The 24199-nt window shown below is 52.3% G+C and overlaps 2 protein-coding genes across 5 annotated transcripts in view; one reads left to right on the plus strand and one right to left on the minus strand.

Moving 5' to 3' along the window:
• Positions 1-15891, plus strand: part of EXTL3 (exostosin like glycosyltransferase 3) — a 123512-nt gene extending 107621 nt beyond the window's left edge. For 2 of the 3 annotated variants that reach the window (XM_026066969.1, XM_026066968.1), the window contains 4 exons: positions 8920-9047; positions 11695-11839; positions 12074-12202; positions 14165-15891. In XM_026066969.1, the coding sequence (XP_025922754.1) occupies positions 8920-9047; positions 11695-11839; positions 12074-12202; positions 14165-14374 (612 nt within the window). In that variant the 3' untranslated portion in view covers positions 14375-15891. Of the gene's footprint in view, positions 1-8919; positions 9048-11694; positions 11840-12073; positions 12203-12588; positions 12718-14164 lie in introns of all 3 variants that reach the window. The other variant, XM_026066970.1, reaches the window with a different exon arrangement.
• A 1461-nt stretch (positions 15892-17352) lies between these two features.
• Positions 17353-24199, minus strand: part of INTS9 (integrator complex subunit 9) — a 67684-nt gene continuing 60837 nt past the window's right edge. The window contains exons 14-16 of one of the 2 annotated variants that reach the window (XM_026066967.1): positions 21615-21713; positions 19989-20126; positions 17353-19001 (exon numbers count right to left, since the gene is read on the minus strand). In XM_026066967.1, coding sequence (XP_025922752.1) covers positions 18825-19001; positions 19989-20126; positions 21615-21713 — 414 coding nt within the window. In that variant the 3' untranslated portion in view covers positions 17353-18824. The remainder of the gene's footprint in view (positions 19002-19988; positions 20127-21614; positions 21714-24199) is intronic. The other variant, XM_026066965.1, reaches the window with a different exon arrangement.

The following is a 24199-nucleotide window of genomic DNA, read 5'->3' on the forward strand; positions in this document are numbered from 1 at the left end:
GGCACACTTTAATGTGAAGCGCAGAGAAGAGTTTCAGAACGTCGAGGAAGGAGTGAGGTGCAGCAACGGAGGGTACTTATGATGTATTTGAAAGCTTCAGCCTCAGATGACATCGTTTATCCCAGGGATGTTCTTTGGAGCCAAAGAGTAGTAAAATAAATCTGATTGGACAACCAATTCCATGTACATCTTTAACTGCATGGCCGCTAACAGCAACACACACAGAGAATAAAAATAAGTATCTGTATCTCTTAAATGGTAAAATAAGCGTTCTTCTCCTCAAGTTTCTTTAGAAAGATGCGACAGCTGCGTCTGCATGGAAATGAATAAATAATCAGTTTTATTTGTATCACAAGCTGTTTTCTCATCTCGGAGATGAGCAACCCACTGATATCAGTAGCGCAAATTAAAGACAGCCCAAGTGTTTGCACATATTATGTGCGTGGACACAGTATAGGTTTAAAAAAGAATTTCCACTAGTATCTTCCTGTGTGGTTTTGCTCTTACTGGGGGATAATTTATGTTTGGTTTTATATTGCATTATTTAATTATGCATATTTAAAAAATGCATCTGTTTTGCCAGTTTATATGTAGTATATGCTGTCTTTGAGCAGCTTTGTAGCTAAACACCTTCCAGTGAAACTCTTTCATGCCTCTGGAGATGAGTCTTAAAATAGGCTCTAAATCCTTTTCATTCAAATTTGGACAATGCCTCTAAATTGGAGGCAGCAAAGCACAGAAAAGTTGTGTCTAGCTAGACGAGTTCAGGGCATAAGCGAGCGTGATTGTCGCTATTTCAAAGTGGAGAGGAAACGCTGGAAATGCCTGACAGCAGCGGCATCTGCCAGTGCTTCAGCCAGATTCGGGGCTGCTGGAGCAGAGCTGGAGTTGAGCCTGGCCCATCAACGTGTGCGTCCATCCTCTGCTGGTGAGGCTGAATTTTTTTCTTGGTAAACGGAGATGTGTTGGCCAGTAGAAACTGGATGTGTTTGTTTGCTCTGCAACTTGGGTGGGTTTTTTTGTGGTGGAAGCTGAGATTGGCGTGAGGAAACAGTTCTGCGTGGCCCAGACAGGACTCCCTGGGCCGGCGAGTTGTGACTTTCCACTCTCAGGAGGTGATGGACAGTCTTCCCTAAGCTCCACCACAGTTGTCCTTGGTCAGGGCGGTTACGTGGGTGTCGGGTCCGGGCTGAGAGCCCTGGGCATCTCACCAGGTTTGGCGGACTGTCTCAGTTTGCCCACGAGCTGTTGGTAGTGATGAAATGCTGAGAACTTAAAATCAGGGATGGAAAAAAAAAAAAAAAAGACCTAAAATCTTGGTATTTCTGAAAGGAAGACTGCCGTCTCGGTCTGGACTGTGTGACTCACACAAGTGTCTTCCACGCTGGGAATGTGCAGAGGGCTCGAGAGATTTTTGGTGGCGCGTGTGGCCATGGTAACAGCTTCTTTCCTTCTCTCCATCAGCTGCTTTGGCAAAGCGAGCTTGACTTCTCGCTGCACAGCCAACGAGCGCACCCGCTGCCCTGGCATTGGGGCTGGCTGCTTTTCTCTTTCCAGCTCCCTCGTTTGTTAAACGAGCGGAAGGTAACAGGGAGCGAGAGAAAAATCGGAATAAAAACCATCTGTAAAAGAGTGAACCTCAGGTGCGTCATTTCCATACGGATCTTCTCCTGATGGCCAAAATCCCTGCTGGCTGGTGCAAATCCATTTTGACAGCTCTGCTCCCGCAGGATGGCACAGCCTCCAAGATGCTGTTGACTTTTGGGACCAGGCAGACTTGCCATCTTGCCCAGCTGCATCTCTGGCTGGCGTCGCGGAGAAGCAAGTGCCGGCCGGTCACTCTGAAATGCCATCACCACGGTTGCTTTTCACACCACGTATGGAGAATGGAAAACGCCACGTAGGGAGGGACGCATGGATCCCCGTACGTGCTGTTGCACGGAGCAGCCAGGATTTTTCACCCGTTGCTTGGGAGAGCGTCGCCTATTTGTTGTTCTCTCTGGCTTTTTTGGAGACTGTCCAGTTTTGTCTAAAATACGAGTCAAAAAAAAAAAAAGGCCGATTACAGAATAGTTGCGGGTAAGGACAAATGGATCTGTTCGTGCCTGCTTGCTATTCCCCCTCTGCTGGAGTCGACTGTCTCCCAGATCCTGCTAATGGAGCCCTCCCTCACCTCTGTTAGGCCTAGTTTGACTGGTTCTTAACAGCCTGGCAATCTGAGTGGATTTGTCCTCCCGTGGACTGAGGACGTTCCCAAGAATYGCTCCAGCAGCTCCTCGGAAGGGAAGGGCACCACTGGGACCGGCTCTTGCCCTGGCACTGCTGGATGTGAGACGTGGTCTGCCTGCAGCCCTACCCCGCGCTCGGTGCTGGGGCCATCAGGCTAGGTCCAGAGCAGTTGGGACAGCGCAGAAAGGAGAGGGCACAAACCTGGAGCCTCTGGCTGGGACGCTCACCTGCAAAGCAGGAGACGCCTCAGTGAATCCTACTAAAACTTGCGAAGACGGTGCCAAGAAAAGAGGCTGACAGTGCTGTAACTCCACGTCTCCCCCAGAGCGCTGTGCTGGCAGGAGCTCGCTGCGGTTTCCTTCAAAGCGTAGCTGGAGGTCAGCTCTTCAGGCACAAGAGGGAGATGTGTTCGGCTCCCGGGTCTTGGTGCTGTAATTCAGAACTTCTCAGTGAAGGGGAGCTCGTGGTGTCCCCATGCCCACTCTGGCTGTGGTGACATGCAGCTCGCTTGGGTTGAATTACCGTGAACATGAGAATGGCAGAAACTCATCCTTTTCTGAGAACTTGTTCTCTGTCTCCCCAAATTATCGAGCTCTGCTAAGGACATCCTTTTGTTTTTTTCTGATGAAGACCTGACGTGAGTGATGAGGTTCGTGGTTTCTTGCAGAGTTTGCTCTTTGCCCAGAAATCAATCCAGCTCACTAAGTTGAGCTGTCAGAATTTCTCCAAGGGCATGGGCACTCTTCATATTTTCACCATCAAATTATACGTGACACTTAATTTAAAGCTTAAATGTAAAGCCTCACTAGCAAGGAGATGGCTAGAAGATACCGATTTTACTGCATTTTTGTATTTACGTATAAAAACATAATATAAAATATCAGTGCTGGTTAGGGGCACTATTGCTGAACAGACTCTAGATTTATACCTTGTTTTAGTTCTGCATAACATTTTGAAGGTCCATTTGGCTAACGTGACTATGAATAACACCAGGAACAAATTGGCATTAGTAAACTGGCTTGCTTAGAGGTGTGGGGTGTTGTGCTCTTTGAGTCAAAAAAACTTGTGGAGCTGAATCACCTTGAATGAACTTGCTGAAGAGGCCAGAAACTTCCAGTGTGGTGTGTAAGGTGCTCAGAGGCTTTTTCTGTCTTGCAGTTTGTCTTAAAAGTTTGCAATCTGTTTAGGGGGACTAAAGATTTGGAGCTGGGGCCGTGCCAGCATTTTTGTGCAGCTCTACATTTGGTAATTTAACTGATGGCAGAGATGTTAAGAAAAAAGAAAATCCGAAGCAAAAGCCAAGAGTAACCAGAAAAAAAGGCAGCCAGAAGTGCAAAACCTGGTGTAGTTTTGAGTCTGAAGGGGCTGGGGTTTGTGCGCAGATCCTAAAAATGATGCCGTGCTCTGATCCGTGTTTGGAGTCTCAGCGTGTGCTCCAACGGGAGATGGCCTTTCGGGAGACGTCTTTCTGCCTTTCTTCTAACTCGCCGGCTCATTTCACCTTCTCCTCGCTGGTTTGCTCCCCTCAGGAAACGGCAGCTGCTGAGTCTCTGGGTTGCCAGAGCACAGCGTTTCGGCGCAYGCTTCGCCCTTTGCCGAAGGAGCATCTTTTGTTGGGTTTTCACGGAGCTCTTGGCTCGAGACTGTTGAGAAATAAGATTGCGTAGAAAGGAGTCATTAAAATGATTGAAGGGCAGGAGAAGCAGCCTGGGGCTGAGAGATTGAGAGCTCAATCTGTTTGGAAAAGAGCTGAGGGAGGGTTTGATTATGGGGCCTAACTCCTTTTCCAGGGCGGAAAAAGCACTGCAATGGGCTATGGATGGAAGCGGAGACTAGACGGTTCAAAATGAGAAGCGAGACCCCAGCAGTTAATGTTGGAGACTGAACATCTTGGCAGCTATTTGGAGAAAGGATGGATTCTCCCGGTTGTCCTTGGATGGAGAGGAGATGCCTTTCCAGCAGAGATCCTTTGACCGGCAACAGCTCAGGTCTGAGCTGGGCTCCTTGTGACCTGGGTTATGCAGAAGACCTGAGGGTCCTTTTGGCCTTAAACTTACTGCTGGCTTGACCCCAGCCGGTGACCTGCTGCGGGTTCCCATGAAAGCAATTAAGAGTTCAGCTGGTGTCATGAAGTTTGATCTTTTGACTTTGTAATTTTGTCTGAGTTGCCGTGTGATGGTGCCTTGTGATCAGAGACGTTCAGAGGAGCTGGGTGAAGTCCCCTAGTCCGCCGCGTAAGGAGGTCGCACAAGATGATCAAGCGGCCCCTTCTGGCCTATAAGTTCCTGAATTTGGCAACGTAGCATGCCCCTTGTCTATATTTATAGATTTTGGTCACCACAGTATCCGCCTGCTTTTTCTCCCCGCCCAGCCACACAGCCCATGGAAGGAGATTAATTTGGTAGTCCCGGACGAGTGCTTTGAGATCCCTCTGGCCCAGGGCACGGCAGGATAAAGTGTCATTTGGTTGTATTTTAAGTTTTTGATGAAGTCATGGAAAAATGCTAAATCTCACTTAATGCCATGTGAGGGGGAGGACTGAGGTTTTTTTATACTTTGCTGATACAATAACCTTTCTTTTTTCACTCAGCCTAATAAGCTTCAGAATACATTTATCCCCGTAATGTCCTTTTCATGCCTGACAAACCCGGTGTTTTCAGAACCCTGTTGAAATGTAAAGACTTTTGAGGAGATAAGAATGTTTAAAATCCCTGAATCAAGTACTCGTCCCACTCCACCCAACCTGTTTTTACAAGATTAAAAATTTCCCCCAAATTTACTTTTATGTTGCTAAAGAATTATATTTTCGGCCTAATAACTCGGTGCTCCCGTTTCCACGGCTCAGGGTGCAGTGTATGTGGTCAAGCCTGAAACTCTTCTTGCCTGGGGAGCAGTAGCAGGCACCACCCTGGACCATCGCTGGTGAGCAGGGAGGTGGGAAGAACATGTTGCTTCTCAGCTCCAGCCTTCCCATCACAGACTGCTGCTGCCTGAAGGGTCCCTGATTGCTCCCGTGGTGTCGACACCCGAGGGGAAAGTGTGCATTTTCCATAAGTTCCTGAAAAGATGCCTGATGACAGTTAGCTGTATCCTCAAATGCTGTAAATCAGAGTAGTTCCTCTGAAGGGAAGGCATCAAAGTCAATAGCTTTAAGTTCCTGCTAACTTTTGCTGGAGCTAACGTAAGGAAGCGAATGCGCTTATCAAGGCTCGGCGGCGTTCAGCCCCTTTGGAGCATCCTTCTCTTCGCAGAAGAGTTTAATGCCAGTGCGCTGATTTCTCCAGCGTTTAGGGCCCCCGATTTCCGATGTTTCCGCCAGGATCCACTTCACTTTCACGATTGACAGTAGTTGCATCATGTTATTGGTCAGCAAGTTACAGGAAAACAACAAGTCAATCAATAAGGTTTGCCCGCGTTTCCTTGGAACCTATCGATTTACAAGCTGCTTACATCTTAAACACTCGCAGGCGAAGGGTAGTGCCGTGTTACCAGTGCACCTAGTCCCTGCGAAATGCAAAAGCTCAACGCTTGCAGTTCCAGACCTGCAAAGCTGCAGGCGTGACGGAGTAACCCGAAACATGCCTCTTGCAGGATTTGTGTTGTGTTTGGCTTCGCGTCCAGAGCTTTACAGCAAAAGACGGTGGGCCTGACTCAAGATCTCAGCTAGAAACAGCCTCAACTTTGTGGGGTCTTCAGACCCCTGTAGCTGATCATTGCATCGTTACCTCTCCTTTGATTTTGAATAGCAGCAAAATCTCCAATCTGACCCTCGTCTCTCTTTAAACTTTTGCACGATCCCTTTTAAAATTGGTGATGCTAAAAAGTACAGGTGTCATGAGTACCCTCTGGCGGTGGAGGAACTTTGGGAGCAGCTTGACCATGAAATCTGGGACTGTGCTGTTGGCAAAACCTCTGCCCTCTTTCAGCTTTTGGGAGCAGAAATGATTTGACATTTGAGATGCTGTACCTGGATCCTTCTTGAGAAGCTGAAATGAAGACCCTCAGCAGTGGGCATCTGCTAAATGCCAAGTTGTACCCGTTTCTTAGCGTATCTGTAAGGGAGAAAATATTTCTGTGACTCAGCCTAGTGGTTCTCGCTCTTCTTTGGTCCTTTATCTGTTCATGCGTCTTCAACCGGTAAAGCAGGATCTTCAGGCAGGACCTTGCCTGGAAAGCATTATATCAATTTAYTATGGACTCGATCCAACTTCCGTTAATGCTAATGAGTAGGACACCCACAGGCTTCAATGAGATAAAGCTGTATTGGCAAATGCCGTCTTAATAGCAGAGACGCAGCATGGTCTGCATTCTTGCTTTACCAGGAGGATAAATTATATCAGCGCTGTTTTTAGTAGCTCAGTAAACTTCGTAGAAAGCAAGATCTGCAAAGGGAGGGAAGACGCTCATTCAGAATTTATTAACGGTCAGGGTTTCTCGCAAGGCTTCATGCGGAGAAAGGATGCTTCTTTCCAAAATGCAGCGTGAYGCCCGCTAGGGACTGAAACCCATTTGGTGCCGTTGGTAGCTGGAGCGYGTGATGAATAGCTCCGCGCTGAAGATGGGCTGTGATTTACCGGAGGGGCCCTTGCCCGTGTCAGAGACTGCGAAAGCTCCTCTCGAGCGGTTTTTACAATAGCTGCCGGTCCTGATGCTGACTTAAGTCTTTACGAAGCAATCGGGAGCTGGCGTGCCAGGCAGGAAAGGAGCCGGCCATGCGTGGGTGGCAGAAAATTTCCATTTACCGCTCACGTAATAAAATGGTGATCCTGTAAATGCCATAATGCATTCAGGATTAATTAGGGCAGGGCTGGAAATGGGGGTTAGTGGCTCTAAGTTAACAAGGAGAAATGTGTGTGTTCCTCTACAGCTGCCCAGCTCCCCCCGCCGAGGTCTGGTTTTCTGCCCTGTCTGATGAGCACCTTCTGGGGTTTGCTTTGCCCATAATATTAAGTTCTTTTCCTTGCTTCGGTCCTTTAGCATCATGTTCCTTTTGGAACAAGGATCCTGACGCTATAATGTGACCCAGCCGCAGGGAAGGGACAGCTGGCAGCGTCAGCCTGGAACGTACTCATGGTCTTGTCACCCTATAGACTCAGATCTTGTCGTCCTACAGACTTGGTCTTGTCATCCTATAGACTCGCCTACGTGCTCTTCCCATCCGGAAGAGTTGCGGTGCCTCTCTTGAGCCAGCAAAGCTGGTCCTGGAGCAGCAGCAAGATCACTTGTGTTTGCTAAAGGCGGATGCAGATACAGGGGGTGGTGAGGGAGGAGAATATCTAAATTCTCCTTGTCGCAGCAATCGGGGGACCGCTCTTGGCTCCTCACCCTTCCCAACTGACACATCCAGATGATGCCCATGGCACGCTGGTCTTAGCGAGGTGATCTTCTTGCGCTGGCCGACTTGGGTCTAGGTGCTCCTTGGCCTGAATGTGGCCGGGCTTCTGCGCCTGGAGCCTTCCTTCAGCTCCTGGTGTGTCCGCTCCAACCCCCCTGGGTTTCGATTCCCGTCTTCCCGTTAAGTCTGAGCTACCTGATTGCCCACTTCTCCCAGGAGCAGCCTCCCTGCGTCGGGGCGTGGGAAGTTGCCTCCTCTCCCGCGTCCCTCCTCGTCACCCGTTTCCACCGGGATTCCTGCAAACCATCACTTCCCCCGTAGAGCAGGTATTCCTGATGGGTCACGCTAACGGACTCAGGATTCATCCATACGGATTTTGCCTTGCTCCCCTGCGTCGGGGAGGGAGAGGGGGAAGAAATCACGGCCGCGGCGTTGCCCGAGCCTCCCCTTGGATCGCGGCCCTCCCGGCGTGCGAGCGCTGCCGCCTCGGCTCTGGCCCTGATCCTCYGCAGAGTACGGCTGCGTAATTTCCTCACCTCCCTGCTGGAAATTGCTCATGCTTTTGATGGCTCTTCAGTGCAATATTTTAATGCGTTTTCATCAAATGTTCCGTTCCCCCCCCCCCAGTAGCTACTGATGGATGAAGGCACTAATGCTGCCTTTCCATGGGAATTTAATCGTATCAGCTGTCACGCAGATCCCCGATACAAATATTTTCCACTGTTAATGGTTTCAGCGTGGGCTTTTTTTAATGTGATCAAATGTAATCGTAGTTAATGGAGTTTTATTGCCATGACGCCTTATTCTTTTCACCGGGCTGGACTTTATTTTTAAACCGGAGCGGCTGTGCAGAGGAGAGCCAGTGAACCGGCGGGTTTGGGGTTGAATAACGATACATCAGCCAGGGCTGCGTGCAAAAAGCTTTGGGGACGGGCGAGCGAAAACTCGGAGAGCCGGGGAGGGAGAAGGTCCAAACCGAAAGGTGCCGGCAAGAAGAGGGGGAAATCGGGTATGGCTTCGCGTGGCGTTGGGCAGAGCTGACCTCCTGCAGGGGCTGTCGGGCTCCCGGCGTTAGCGGCGCGAGACGGAGCGGGAGTCACCAATACAGCATTTCCAGCGGGTATCCGGCGCGAGGATCGGGTCCGGCAGCGGCGGTCTCGGGAGATGGGCAGGAGGCTGCAGGCGAAAGGGCTGGAAACCGGAGCGAGAGCCGCTACCTTTCGCTTAGGGAGGTTTTCCCAACCTCTGGGGCCGCAAAGCAATGCTGAAACATGCCCGCTAACGGGGCGCGAAGCCCCTGCCCCTAAATCTCATCCGTGTTTGTGCCGCCGTACCATCGCGTGTTTGTCTCCTAGGTTGTCCGCACAGAGAAGAACAGCCTGAACAACCGGTTCCTGCCGTGGGACGAGATCGAGACGGAGGCCATCCTGTCCATCGACGATGACGCTCACCTCCGCCACGACGAGATCATGTTCGGCTTTCGGTGAGTAGCCGAGCGCCTCCGCAGCGACGCCTGCGGTCTGTTCAGCCGGGGCCCGGATTGGGCCTAGGAGGTCCCATCCCACGGCTTTGCAGCCGGACTCTGGAGGAGTTAAACGTGCTAATGGTTGTTTAATGACTGCACGCACGCGGGCTGAATTCGGGTTGCTCAGGCAGCCCTGAGTCTCACGGCGCCCAGCTGTGACTCTGCTTTTTGCCATTTTGGTAGCATTCCCGTCATGTTTTCAGGGAGGGCTGACCTCCAAGGGTGTTCAGGAAGGAAACTGGAAAGCAAATCCAAGAAACCACGTTGCACCGCAGCCTCACTGATGCCTTCACGCGCTATCAGCAAGGCCGGGACACTTAGAGCGTTGGAAGATGCTTGGGTGCTAGCAGCGGGCTGCCACCCTCTTCGGTCAACGTGACATAGGGATGCGAGAGCTATTTTGGTGGTCTTTTCCGTAGAGCTTGGAAAAGACGGATGGGGCGCTCGCCCTTCACACAAAGACGGGTCAGCTCAGCGTTGGGAGGGAGATTAAAAGGCAGAAACGCCTGGAAAGCCAACAAGCGCTGCAGAAAAACACTCACTTGGCCAGGAAAGTGTTCAGTGTCCCGGAGGCCAAACCACTGCCCGGGAATAACCATGTTTTCTCCAAACTTTGCAGCAGATTGTAGTTCTTGGGGCTGGGAGCCTCTTCTTCCTCCCTTTGCCGTTCAGCGGCAAGCCGGAGGGAGGCATCCAGCTGCAGCAGACCTTTCTGGGGAGTCCATGCACAACGCTTCGCCGGAGAAATCCTTTTTTTTTTCCTGTTGCTTAGCTGGGAAGGAACGTGTCGCCCTCATACGAAAGTGGGACGTGGGAGAAGTGAAGCGAGGAGTTTGTGCTCCAGCTTTTCGAAACACTCACGTCGGGTCGATAGGAGCCTCGTGCGCGCTGGGAGCACAGTGCCAGTGGAGCTGCTGGCAGTCTTAATTATTCACTTTGCATGACCAGGTTATATTGGATTTTCATTAATTTGATGAGAGGATATGACAGCAAGAGGATCTTTTGCCCCTTGCTGTGTTAGTAAATGTAAGAAATGCTCAGGGCTCCGAAACGGGGTCGCCTCGGCAGCCTGCGATTGCCCCKCAGCGATCGTTTCTGTTCCTCGCGGCCAGGGAGGGGACGGCGGGATGAGCTGGGAGCTCCCGCGCGGCCCCACGAGCAAAAAAGGCCTCTCGTTGCCCTATTTTGTGCCTGGGAAGAAGGGAAAACCCTTCCGTGGTCAACGGCCTCCCTTGCGGGACCTGTTTCCCGTCACCCAGAGTCACCGAGTTCCCGCTGGAGGGGCAGCGTGGGCCACGATTAGCTAGATTGGATCAAATGAGCTTAAAAAAAAAAAAAAAAAAGGAAAAGCCAGCAGCCCTGCGAGAGAAAGACGGATTTATTTCCCAGGTTGGACATTAGGCACTGACATTTTGCTTAATTATTCCTGACAGTGTTCCCACTCTCCGGTGGGATTTCTCTCCGGGAGGGAGCGCGTCGGATGAGCACGGAATATTAAACAAGGCCACGCTCTCGCAGGCGGACCTCACGGTTCGAACCCAAGCCTAGTGCCAGCGGCGAGCGGGTGGTTCGGGTGAAGGAGCCGTCGCCGAGGTTGTCCCCTGATGACGGGGAAAGCCGCCGGGTGCAGGTCTGGGGTGGGAAGCAGAGTCGGGCACGCTCTTGTGGCTGTAAAGAGGAAGAGTCGGTGGTGTTGGGTGCCCTCCGTCTGCAGACCCCGGGGTCCTGCGCCCTCGCAGCGGCCTTCTTAAGGGAGCTTCAGGTCGTCTTGACTTCACGGAGGAGGAAACGGAGCCTCTGGAGGTTGCAAAGACACAGGGAGAAGGTTGGAGGAAGAGGCCAGAAGTTGGGTTCCTCCGTTCTCTGCCCACTTCAAAAACCAGTTTGGGGTCATCAGGGTTTTCTGTGTGTTTTCTTTTTGAGCCTGTAGAAGATCCCATAGGTCGCTTAGGAGCACGTTCCTTCGCTGTGAATCAGCCGGGCAGACGCGTGTTGCCCTCTGGAAGAGGACCAACGTGAGAAGCTTGGCCTCGCACCAATGGCTGTGGGGCCGCGCTCGGGGCCCCTGATCAGGAGAGCTGCCTCAGTGATGCTTCAGGCACCCGGTTAGGATTTTGCAGAGGCGGCCAGCTAATTCTGGGCGTCTGTAAAAGCCACGGCTTCTCGGTTTGGCCGTATCCTGCAGTACAGTGGGAAAGAAAGCCGAGTTATCTCGGTGAGAGACGTTCTCGTGTGTGTACCCACGCGGGCAGCTGTGCCGGCCGGTCCCTCCTGCTGACGGTGGAAAGCAGGAGCTGGCAAACCTGTACTAAACAGGTAAAAAGACGTCTTTTGCCTGTTGGAATTGTCTGTGATTTTATAAAAAATTAAATGAGCTTGCAGGCAAAGCGGTTGCACGCTTTAATGATGGTGGGTGCCCAACGTACATTGGCCGTTCTTTGGTGTATAAATGTTTCCATCATCTGCAGCCCCTCTCGTGGGAGCTGGTCTGGGTCCGTTGGCACCGAGGGCACCGTCGTGGCCGGCTGCGTGGAACGGAGATTAGCCAGAGCCAGGCTTCTCCCCCAGCTTCGCCACATCTCACTGAAACGGTTCTGGTTGGCAGGGTCTGGCGAGAGGCGAGGGACCGCATCGTGGGCTTCCCGGGGCGCTACCACGCGTGGGACATCCCCCATCAGTCCTGGCTCTACAACTCCAACTACTCGTGCGAGCTCTCGATGGTGCTCACTGGTGCTGCCTTCTTCCACAAGGTGAGCTACCGCGGCCGCCCGCTCCACCGCCTTTCCGGAGGAACCGGAGCCTGTTTGCTGGTAACGCGGTTGCTCTTGGAAGGGGCGAGCGATTGAGAGCCCCCGAGCCTGCCTCCCCGGGCAGCAAGCGGAGAGAAGCGGTGCAAACCCCGGAGGTGGCACCAGCGGGAGGGAGGTGGGCGCTCTCTGCCTTGGCCCTCCTCGAGCAACGTTGCCCCTCTCTGTCCCTCTCAGTACTACGCCTACCTGTACTCCTACGTGATGCCGCAAGCCATCCGCGACATGGTGGATGAGTACATCAACTGCGAGGACATCGCCATGAACTTCCTCGTCTCTCACCTCACRAGAAAGCCTCCCATAAAGGTAAGACACCGGGCAGCAGTTTGTACCGGACTTTGCGTTTCAGGGGAAACAGCGATTTGTTGATGATACAACCCGGCAAGTTGGATGAGTTGGGGTTCAACTTACTGCAGCTCCGGCTGAAGGGTTTCCTGGGCCAGCAGTGGCCCGTAGAGCCGTTAGTTCCTAAGAGACAAACTTCATTCTTGCACAAGCACAAGTAGAAATGGTTCCCTTGCTGTTCTTTTCTGGATTTCCCGGGACATTTAGGCCCATCTTGTGTGTGTAAGGTTGACACAAGCACTAGAGCCCAGCTGCAATTTCCCCGCCCCATGATAACAAACGAGCGCGAAGAGTTTTGCGCATGAGTTTAGGATGCGTATCGTTCTTCTCTTCATTGCTGCTGGCAGGCCTGCTCTTTACCGCCCCGCACATGTCTCACCATCACCGGCCAGCTGCCTTGGAGATGGGTCTCAGCCATCGGTGTGATGTGAGGGCTTTCCTGCGTGTTGTTCTTCCCATCTGGAGCTAAACTGGAGGTTGTAGAGTTTGGTGCTTCATCTGGGAAGGGATGGCTGGTGGGAGAATCCAACCAAAACGAAAGGGCACCGCAATGGGGTATCCAAATCAAGACCGAGAAGCAGGGCCTTTAATTAAAGGGCATCTTCTCAGGCCTCCCTGAAACCTGGAGCCTCCTCAAAAGACCTTAGCCTGGGCGCCCAAGACCAGAGGCACCCGGAATTGCTAATTACTTCTGCAAACGCATCTGCCCTCTCTGACAGTCCCCATCAGTGAGATCCAGCAGCGGGTCAGCCACTCGTGTCTGGGGCTCCACGTCCTGCACCCCTAAATTGGGTTTTTCCCGGCATCCCCATACACCAGACACTGACGCAGTGAGTGCAGGGGCGGGAGGAGGGAGGCACCGGTTGCTCGCGCGATTTTTTTGCCTGATCCCTTTCCCGCTGATGCCCCGTCTGCTTCCTTCCGCTGACTCGGATTTACGTTTTGTTGCTTCCAGCCCGAGCTGCTGCAAACGGGGAACAAAACCAAAGGGAAAAGGGCAGCTGCGCTTGAGTCGCTGTCCCCGCGGGCTGGTTTCGCGCCTTGGTGCCTCGCTGCCGAGGCGCCGGGGGGGCGGGTAGCAGCGATGGGGGGGTTCTTCCCTCTTGCGCAGGTGCCTCAGTGCAGAGGGTTTGGAGCCTTTATTAAAGCTCTCGCAATCCGACTGCTTTGCCGGCGGTAAAGGCTGAAGTTAAGCGCGTCCCATGTCCCCAAACCTCCTTTCCCTTCAGCACTGAGTTCTTTCTCTCAAGGTCTTAATTTCTGTAACAGCCTCTCAAACCCTTAACGGGAAAAAAATAACCAAGYGTTAGTCGACCATCGTTCCTCCTTTAGGTCTCCGCGTGTGGTTCGTAAGCCGGACCCTAGGATCCTTTCCTGTAAGAGCTGCTCTGTGAAGTCTGCCAGGATTCAGCTCTGACRGTGCCACTTGCAAATTCAGGAGCAGACTGGAGTCGCGCACCGAGGAGCGCTAAGYGCAAAGAGCCGATGCCTCTGCCGTGAAGCAGAGCGTGTCCCCGCGTCCCCGGCTGCTTTGCCACCAGCAAGGTTTTTCCCACCTCCCCGGGATCTCTGGGTTTTTCCTTTGGTCTCGGGGAAGTCTCAGGTGTCCTGGGCCAGGCAGTACCTGCCTTGCAACTCGCCCCATCCATAGGGACCCTCCAGCCTCTGCTCTTTCTCCTCTGCCCAGTGGTTGCACCGTTTCTGGCCGTATTCTGCTCCGGCAAGGATGCTCGGGAGCTACCAGACTTCCCGTCTGCTCGCGTTAACGCCGGGCGGCTTCCCCAGCGGAGCCAGGCTGGAGGGGCTGGATCCCTCCTCGCCCAGCAGCCTGCGAGGGCGGCTGAACCGGCGCCGTGTCCCCGCCGGCACCACGGGGCCGCGTTAACGCCACGGCGGTGACCACAGTTGTCCCTCTCTCCGCAGGTGACCTCCCGCTGGACTTTCCGCTGCCCCGGCTGCCCCCAGGCCCTGTCGCACGACGACTCTCACTTCCACGAGCGGCACAAGTGCATCAACTTCTTCGTCAAGGTGTACGGCTACATGCCGCTCCTCTACACCCAGTTCCGCGTGGACTCGGTCCTCTTCAAGACCCGCCTGCCCCACGACAAGACAAAATGCTTCAAGTTCATCTAGGAGGCTGCCGGGCGCCCTGGGCTCTCCGGGCTCCGGCCGGAGGCAGGCGAGGGCGGCTTTTCGGCGGCGCTCGGAGCGCCGAAGGCCTTTTGCTGTCGAGTCCGGCYGCCCTCCGGCGGAGCGAGCGGGATGTCGGGGACTCAGACGGGCACCTCTCCCCCCACCGACTCGAGCCGGCCCCGCGGAGCAGCAGCTCGCGGCTTCCTAAAAGACACTCCCTGGGATCGTACACTGAGGAAGGGCGCGTTGGCTAGCGGCTCCGGCCCTTCGCTAGCCAAAGGCAGCCATTCTTTTTAAATATAATTATTGTTATTTAAAATGAAAGTGGTTTAGATTTGCCGCGTGAGGCTTTTTTTTTTTTTACTTCTTTCCCCCCCCCGCCTCCCTCCCAACCCTTCCTCCCCTCCGGACCTGCCTGCCTGCTCGCGGGCGGCTGCGGTGAGGTTGGCGTGGAGACGTTGGACGTGAAGAGGTTATTCCCGGTGTCGAGGCAGCTCCGGCGACCGCCGTTGTCCCCAGCCTTCTCCTCCCCTCCGGCTCTTGGACCCTCCGGCGCGCCACGTCCAGGGTCTTCTCACCCTGCAGCTACTACTGAGGACGCGGAGGTGGCGCCGGGGGCCGAGGGGGGAGCAGGGAGGAGGTCGGCCCCGGCGGGTCCTGGCCCGGCTCCCAGCACCGCACGARAGCGGGGGCGGCCTTTTAGCAAGCACTTTGGGGGATTTTTTTTTCCCTCCTGCCTGTGGTGGCTGCTTTTGTGGCCCTGGGGCTCTGTGCCGGTAACACGGGAGCCGGGGAGCAGCTCTGCCGGGTGCTGGAGGGGCATCACCCACGTTATTGCTTGAAAAGCTCCTTAAAAACACAAGCGAGGGGCTTTGCCTTGCTTCTGAGGGGGTTTCGGGCAGGTCCAGGAGCAGCCACTGCCAAACGGGTGGGTTTGGGCTCTGCTGGTCCTTTGCGGAGGCCGGCGCTTTTTTTGGGGGGGGGAGGTAGCAGGACTTCCCGGCCGTGGCGCAGCCAGGCAGTGAAAGACGGGTCCGTGCACCTCTTCCTTTTTTTTTTTTTTTTGCCTTCCCATTCCCCTTTCGTTTCAAAAGCAGGCCCTCAAAAATCCTCAAAATCGAGCGTTTGAAGGCTCACGGTCTCTTTAAAAAAAAAAAAAAAAAATCGGAGCGGAGACTCCCGCGAGGCCCCGAAAACCTGGGGAGACAGAGGTTTCCGCTCGCGCTGGGAGCAGAGCCGCCGCGGCCCCGACCCGCCGCCGCCGCCGCCTTGGCTCCCCGCGTGTTGTAAATAGCGGCGCCCGCGGCGGCTCCCCGTGCGTCGCCGGCACGGCCCCGGCGAACTCCCTGCCTCCCCGCGGGTGGGCGAGCTGCTGCGGGAGCGCCAGGATCGAAAACGAGAGCGGGCGGGGGGGAAAGAAAAAAAGAAAAATGAAAAACACTCCTCCAACACGAGCACAATATTCGTACGTCGAGTTTTTTTGTAAAAGGATCCAATAAATGGAGAGTTTAACTTGAGAGCGTCTCCGTGTCTGCCTCGCCGGGGCCCTTGGGAGCCGGGGTGGCGGGAGGGTCCCGGGGTTATTCCCACGGTGCCATGGGAATATTGACCTGTCCTGACCGTGGGGACCCAGCGAAAGCTGAAGCACCCAGGTGAAGCTGGTGTTGAGCCCCCGGCGCTCGAAGGAGCACGCCGGGCTGCAGGGTTACCCCGCGCTCCACTGCCTCTCTCCCATAGCCGTCAGGCGCTGCGGTGTGTCCCGGTGCTTGAGAGGCCCCTGCAGCCCTCAGAGCTGCTCCTCTGGCCCGTGGGTCCCTGTGCTGCGCAGGCACGGCACCAGCATCCCGGTGAGCAGGACCAGGGGCCTGGCTGTGGCCCCAGTGCACAGGGAGGTTCTAGCCTTGTCCCCTGCAGACCACAAGATCTGGTGATGGGTCCCTGAGTGATGGGTCCCAGGTGATGGATCAGTGGTGCTGAGTCCCCAAGTGATGGGTCACCAGGTGATGGATCCCCAGCTGATGGGTCCCAGGTGATGGATCAGTGGTGATGAGTCCCCAGTGATGGGTCTCAAGTGATGGGTCCCCATTTGATGGGTCCCAGGTGATGGGTCCTGGTAGTGAGTCCCCAAGCAATGGGTCCCAGGTGATGGGTTCACTGCCCTGGAGTAACATAGCCAGGGGGAGAGACAGCCCAGAGACAGCCCAGCCCCAAACAGCCCTGCTCAGAGGGCCCCCATGTTCCTGCCTCCTTTCCAAGCAGATAGATGAGGACTTGTCCAGCCTGGCTTACTGTTGCCGGCACCACCCACCCGTGCTGTTGGCGTGCTGCTGAGCGCAAACCTCTTCGCTCAGCTGCCCCGCACCTCCAACAAGCAGAGCTGCTGCTGGGGCAGACCCGACCTCTGGCTCCAGCTTTCCACCGTCTGGCACATCCGAGGCCCCAGGGAGGTGACGCTGGTGCTGCTCAGGATGTCCATGAGACGGCACGGAGGCCAGCTGGTCCACCTGCTCCATCCGCAGCTCCCCCGGGCTGCCACGGTTACCTCTGTGGGACCGACCCCACTGGAGGCACCGATGCCGGGGCTGGTCTGGTTAACAGGGAGAGAGACGCGTCCAAGGACTCATGTATTACTAAGCACCTTCTTCCCTCTCCCTTTCCCCCGCCTCCTCGGGAAGCGGAGTTCATCACGTGGCCTCTGGGGCTTATGAACAAGCTTTTTGGAAATTTAATTACAAGGTGAAATACATCCAATTCTTTTCTTCCATTTTCAAGCGACGATAAAGAAGCTGAACTACTGCAACTGTTGTAAACCCTTATTAGGATTAATGCTCCCGCAACAAGCTTTTTTTTTTAATCACCTTAATGATACTATTTCTCTCAGGCCCATGACACACACACAAAACAGAAGTACGGATGCTGGAGTCTGTACATCCCAGCAAATAGGAGTCCTTAATGCATAGGAAATATGATGCGGAAACGGCAATAGCAAGTAGCTTTTATTACAGCGCTGCTCTTCCCCTGCCTTAGCCTGCCCACGGCTATAAACTGCAGGAGTGGGTATATCTTACAAGTGCGTACGTACAGCACAGGCGGATGCGGGGTGGGCATGCAGATGCTTTTAACAAACCACAGACTGTGCTTCCTCCTTGGCAGCCTTACTACGCTTTTTATTTTTAACACCAAATAAATACAAAACAATCCCATAAAAACAAACAAACGAAAGAAACAGCAGTAAATCTGAGAAATCAGCTGCTTTTAAAAGCAATGCTATTAACTAAGTTTCGACCCCAAACACATGACGTTGGGAGTGAACAGTCTCCTCGGATCCGCAACATGGATGGCTTTGTACCAATGACTACCGGTATTTCAACCAGGATTTTGGAGCGTGGGGGGCTGAAACGACAGGTTTTTGGACRGGAGAAACAAGAGGCACTTAAATCTTGAAGGTTTTTCAGGAGCATTAGGAGTTTAATTACCTTCACGTCCTTTCGAAAGCCTCCCAGCTAGGCTTCCAGGTCCCACGTTCACGCTACTTACCCCTCCATACCGACGGGACACGGCTCAGACAGCTCGGCTCCCTCGATAGCCAGCAGAGACGGGGCACCGCGAGGAGCCAGGCATCTCCCCGCAACCGCAACCCCTCCCTGCGGTACCTCTCGCTCCGCTGACGATGGCGGGAGCCAGGAGCAACCAGGTTTCCAACTCGAGTGTCTCGGCGAAGCACCTAGAGCCGCGCGGATGAATCTGGTCGTAACAACCTAGGCTGCCGCGTCCATAAACGCCTCGATTCTCTCCAGCRTACAGGTTTTCCAAAATCCCTCTGCTTTAGGTGGAAGAGCCAGGTTCTCGCCACTTCAAAGCTCTTCCATGTGTCCAGCCCCCTTTTTCTACTTTTATTTTTAGAATCGTGGCCTTATTTCCCCATTCCTGCTTGTGCTGCAGCCAGTGAAATGCACCCACGCGGACAGTGTAAATGGAGAAGGACATATGGGAACCTGGATCTGGTGACTGGGAAGAAGCAGCGTGGAGAAAAATAACTCTTTTATTATCTGAGGCCATTGCTTCGGTATTCCTGCAGAGTTTCTCCAGGTAGAGGGCTGGGGCACACATTGCTGTAGGAGTCACACAGAAAAACGTCTGCTCCTGCACACAATATTTCACCCTGACCTTGTAAATATACATGGTATTTATTTACTCAGCAATCCACATCTCCTAAAAGGTCCAGCACTCAACTTTACAGTGCAGGAATCCCCTTCAAAGCATACCAAAACTGGATAAAAATAAAATTAAAAAATATATAGATATTAAAAATACTTCCTCGCTTCCCCATGAAGGGGGAGGAGGTTTCTGGTCTCTTTGAATCAGGAGTCTCTCTGGAGTCACCCCCTGGAAAGCTCTTAACTGTGGTGCTCTGGAGCGTCTCCTTGCAGAGCAGCAAGATGTCCACGGGCTAAAATTTCTGCAGAAACTTGAGAACCAGGTCACGCAGCTTCACCCTCAGAGGTTCATCGTTGTCGCAGATGATGTGCGTGGAGTCCTCCTCGATCTGAATGAGGGTTTCAGCCTCCTGCAGGAGTACGATGTGGCCCTTGGCCGTGTCCTCCACCTTCACATCACTGAAACCATGCTAGACATTGCGTGGGGAGGGAGTAAAGGAGAGAGCTGTTACTGCCACTCAGGAAAACATGTGGAGATGAAAGACTGAGGGGGCAGGGAGGAGAAGAGAGGAGCAGAAGGGCTAAAACCCACAGAGTGGTACTGCAGAAATCCTAGATCTCTAGGATGTGTGCAGGAAACACCCATAGGATAAGCTAAATATGACCCTCATCATACAGGCGGATGAACTCTTGTACAGGGAGGCTCGGGCCAAGATTTTCCACTACGGCAGTTGCCAAGTTCAAAATCTTGGTCTTGAAAGACAAAGAGGACAAATGGCTCTCTTGACTATGACTACAAAAATGGGCATCCACTGGGAGATGYAGGTTTTGATCACCAGGCGTTACTGCCTCAAGGAAGAGGACAGCGGAGACCTACCRAATCTCTGGGTAAACTTCCTCACCGACGGTCCTGCCCTTCTTCCTACCCATTTTCTCCAGGCAATTAAGGAAGGTAGAACAGGGCTTCGTAGACCAGTAACCAACCTTCCACGTGTTCAACCAGCAAACCCTCTGTCCTGCAGCTCTCCAGAAAGCTTTTCTATCAGTTGTGGCATTTACAGGATCTCTTCTTCACTCCGTCACACCCATTTTTTCCCAAAACTTGTAGGAAATTACATACTTTTGAGATCTCCTCCCAGCTGTTCAAATTTATTGGAAATCAACTGATGAGTCCAAAAGATACTTGGGGAAAAGCCTCCCTACACAGTGACCCCAAAAGCTCTGCTTCCATGGGAAACCAGGAGGAAATGACTGACATCAGGACATGTCTCCCCAGGGAAATATTCCCTCCATGTTCAGCACGGGGATACGCATTCCCCAAAGTACTTTCCCAGCTCACTACTTCCTCTCCGTTTCAAGACGCACTAAAATTACTTTTCCTCTCCCTGCTAGCAAAACAGCAGCTTTCTGGGGGTCTGTAGAGATTTGAACCTTGCCTGCCACCAAAGGCTTATTACCTTCTCCAGAGTCTGCACAAACTGGTCCACAGGAATGGAGCCACTCAGCAAYGGCTTCAGAGGCTTACACTCCGGCACGTCATCGCTCACTCGCTTTCTCTTCTTGCTGGCGGGGGGTTGTGGAGGTTTTGGAGGAAGCTGATGGATGAGAAAGTGCATGGTGAGAGAGTGAATCACATCGGCTTATTACAATTCACCTGGAGTAACAAGCGTGCGAGATAGATAGATAGAAAAGGAATATTGATTTTTGTTCTCAGTGACTAAGGGGGAATATCGCAGTGTTGGAGGGGAGAGAGGAAACYCAGCCCTGGACTCCGCTGCAGCTCTGAGCGCACAAGACGCCATTTCCAGAAAACCAAAGGAAAAAAAAAAAAGCATTTTTAGTTCAAGTTTCTATCATCTCAGAAGGCCTGCTCGACTCAGTTCAAGGCTGAAGCTTTCTATTCCAGCATTCAGGTGCCCTGCAATATTTCCTAGGAATCATGCTTTAAAGAACTCAACACCTTGAAAATCACAGTTTAAAAGACAGAACGGGTTGGGTAACCCTGGCAAATTAAGAGCAAGTAACTACCTGGGGAACGAGGGAAATGGGTAACTTTCAACTCAAAAAGTAAAAGTCTTTAGGAAGAACTCGAATACAGACAGGGAGGCACTGGACATGCTGCAAACAATGTCCGAAAAGTCACTGGCCTGTGATCTTGGTATAATTTTGATCACTTCATGGAGATGAAAAACAGATTTCTGTAAAATAAACCAGGGGAGAAATTACTGCGTAAAATAAGCCCATGATGTGTCCTGTGCCAGGTTAGTCAGGCCGGGGAAGTGCCAGCACAGGTATTTCTCAGCGAACTAGCAACTCGGTCCTTAACCGATCTTTACGCCCTTGGGTTGAAGACGATGGACATTTTGGGCGCTCTTCCCAATTGCAGCGGGCTGGACCCAACCCTGCCGCCCAGCRCGGGAGACGGCAGGGCGCAGAGTCTGGCCGCCCCGAGTTCCCCGCGCGCTCACGCTTCGGAGCAAAAGGCAACCGGGGCCCCTACYGCTCAGCGGGTCCGCAAGGCATCGTCTCCCTCTGCGGAGCGCTAGCCTCAGGAATTGCAGCGTCAGTCGAAAGGAGGTGATAGGAAGAGAGGGATTTTCTCCTCGTTGAACCTTTGGAGTTCACTCTACTTTGTGCAAGGATGCACAGATTGATTCTTGGGGAACCGGGCAACTTTAGGAAGAGAGTGCCTGCACATTTCTGATGTTTTAGGTCATCTCTCCCCTCYGACCCTCAGCTGTAAGTCCGGGAAAGGCTGGCTGCTGCTGATCCTGGTGTAGGAGTTAGGGAAGACAGCAGTGTGATTTGTAGCCTCTCTTCATGAATAATCTCGCTTCCCCTTTTATCTTAGCCAGGCACGCGGCCAAGGAAAAAAAAAGAGCGGCGAGATTGATACGCATCCCGCTCTCCATTCCAAGTGTAATTCCTCACTGCCGCGGGCCAGGACAAAGCATCTGCCAAGGACTCCGCTCCAGTGGGGAATGAATTGCTCGAGGGGTTGCCTCAGGAGTACAGCTGGKGCCCCCGATGCCGGGAAACCCAGTAGAAGGGTAGATTTTCCTCCCTCTCCCGTTATACCGTACCTGCAGCACGTGCTTGTTGTCTTTAGTATGCAACACGGCAGAAACTGTGGCTAAGGAAATACCAGGCTTAATCTCCAAGGGCACGAGCGAATCTGCAAGCTGAAGCGAAAGAAGGATTTTGTTCAGCCAGCGATAATCTCAAGGTTTGTATGAATCCGGCTGCGATTTCAATGGCAGCGTGGTATTTTTAAGCACGGACTAATGAACTGCAAACACCGAGCCGCGGGTAGGATGACGGAGCGCTCCTCTCACCTGCTTAGCCCCCCTTTCGGCTCTCCGAGCTACTGACTTTTATACCGTTATCAGAGCAGCGTGAGGTTTTTGGCAACCACGGCAAGTCTCACCGGAAAGGAGAATTAAAGAGAAATCGAGTATAAAAAGGCATCAGCTACTTTACTAATAACTCTGATTTGTAAAACTCGCAGTCTAATTTGGCATTATTCATGATGCTTGTCACCTTGACGGACGACGAAAAATCAAAGCCAATTTCTTTTCAGTTCCTTACYGTTGCAGCATTGGGACTGCAGAATAGCTGGAAGAAAAGGGTTTGTCCTTAAAAACCCACTGGCTCTGCCGACTGGAGCCAAACCGYCGTTTGGAATTTTTTTTTACAACACTGCAGAGAAACCCTTCCGCTGCCTTTTATATAATTCTCCTCTGAAAGAGATAAAATTTAGACTTGGCTCCAACTCTGAAGTCAGCGGCATCTCCCCAGGATCCTCAGCGCTCCACGGCACTGAGGGGGCCGGCAGAAAGCGCAGAGCAGGCAGTGCTGCACCCGCAGAGCCTTGCAGAAGTTCAGCAGCTGGGAAGCGCCTCTTCCAGCCGCGTTTCCGCAGGAATTCTGCAGAAAACCGTGCTCATGAACACAGAAAACGACTCCCCTTTTTCCTCCAAGTGAGTTTTAGAAAACGGTATGCTAGAGACTGGGTGCCCTGGAGTCCTGTCCAGGACCGCAGCCAGGATCTAGTCCTACACAAATAGGTAACTGTCAGCAGCCCAAGGAGCTTCTAAGTATCCTCACAAAAGAAAAATGGAAAAGGTTGCTCATGGGTTGCTCACTGGATGGGATGAATTCTCAGATGTGAAGACAGGTAACATCTAAAGAAGCAGAATCTACTTTGCTGCTTTTCCCAACGATTGTACCATCAACCCCCAGAGCATCAGCCCATCTCACGTAGAGAGAGCCTCTACGAGATGATCGTCATCTGGACTCCACTCCCCTCCAAGCACTTGGCATCTGCAGCTGGAGCCAGATGTTAAGAAGAGCTTAACCTCCAGGAGATGAGTTTCCTTCAGCCACCTACTGCAGCACTTCCACGGAGCAGAGCTCTGTAGAACCACCTATCACCATTGCTCTGGCAGCAAGGTAACACCAGCTCTCTCTAGCTTGCCAAATGCTCCCATGCATGAAGCAGGAAAAGGAACTGGATGGATTTTACAGGAGTAAGATATATTCCCATTTTGGAGACAGGGAGATTCAATTCCTTAGCAAAGGCCGTCTAGTGAATCCTTAACAGGAGCCAAAACAGGAGAGGGATGGAGCAGAACAACTGAACCATGCCACTTCTCAAGAAACTCCAGGTACCAATACTTTATTGCCAAGTTCTCGTCTGCTGTAAATTGCTACTATGTAAGTGATTCCTGTCTTCCTGCAAAGCTCTAATCCTCGTGTTGTGAACCCAGAAGCAACTGGACTTGACTTCAAAAAGCATTCACTTCTGGCCTAATCCCAATGCCATCAAAGCAAAGGGAGAGCTTTTCTGATGGCTTCAATGTCAGCAGAGTTCAGCTGCTTCTAATCAATTCTGAAAACCTTACCTACCACTATTAAAGCCACAGCTCATGTTTTGAGAGCACCTGCTTGAAATAAAAGAGTTGGACAGATGCTTGTGTAGAAAAAATAAAGGCATTTTAAGGCTGCATTCAGAGTGCCTAAATTTTGCTCATATTCAGACTTGGTGAATCTTAGAAACCAAAATTTCATGGAGCAATTCAGATTGCTCTCTCTCTCGGACTCTGTTCTTTAAAACAGGGAATCTGTATCTAGCCTTCACAGTTTGTTGTTGAAGCCTAAGAGAGTGGAAGTACAACRATAGCCACTGCTTCAGACTTGTCTTGGGAGCTAAAAATAGTAACACTTGCAGCAGTGTCGTATGCAGCACTTTGCAATGGTCAAAGGCATTTGCCATCTCCACCACCAGCCAAAGGAGGATCGAGACAGAATGGGCTCCAATGAAGAATTCATGGGAAAATGACAAATACTGGAAGGAGAGAGATCCTTAAAAAACAAAAAAACACTTTGAACCAAAGTCCTCTTCTGCCACTGAAGTACTTTGCTATTATCATTTATGCAGGTATTAACCACACGGCTGGTAAATCACACCACTTTAATTATTTATAGTCAAACAGACAGTAAGACAGACATTCATTTTTATTTCCTCTAAACCATTGCCTCGTCTCACTGCCCTCTCCACAATGTGATCAATCCTTTTACGATAGAAGTTCACTGACCCAAACCAAAAAGGTCATTTAATCACATCCAGTAATTCACTGACCAACACCAGGCAGGACTGCTCTACTCC

Source organism: Apteryx rowi, unplaced genomic scaffold, assembly GCF_003343035.1.
Source record: "Apteryx rowi isolate R43461 unplaced genomic scaffold, aptRow1 scaffold_251, whole genome shotgun sequence".
NCBI classification, from domain to species: Eukaryota; Metazoa; Chordata; class Aves; order Apterygiformes; family Apterygidae; genus Apteryx; species Apteryx rowi.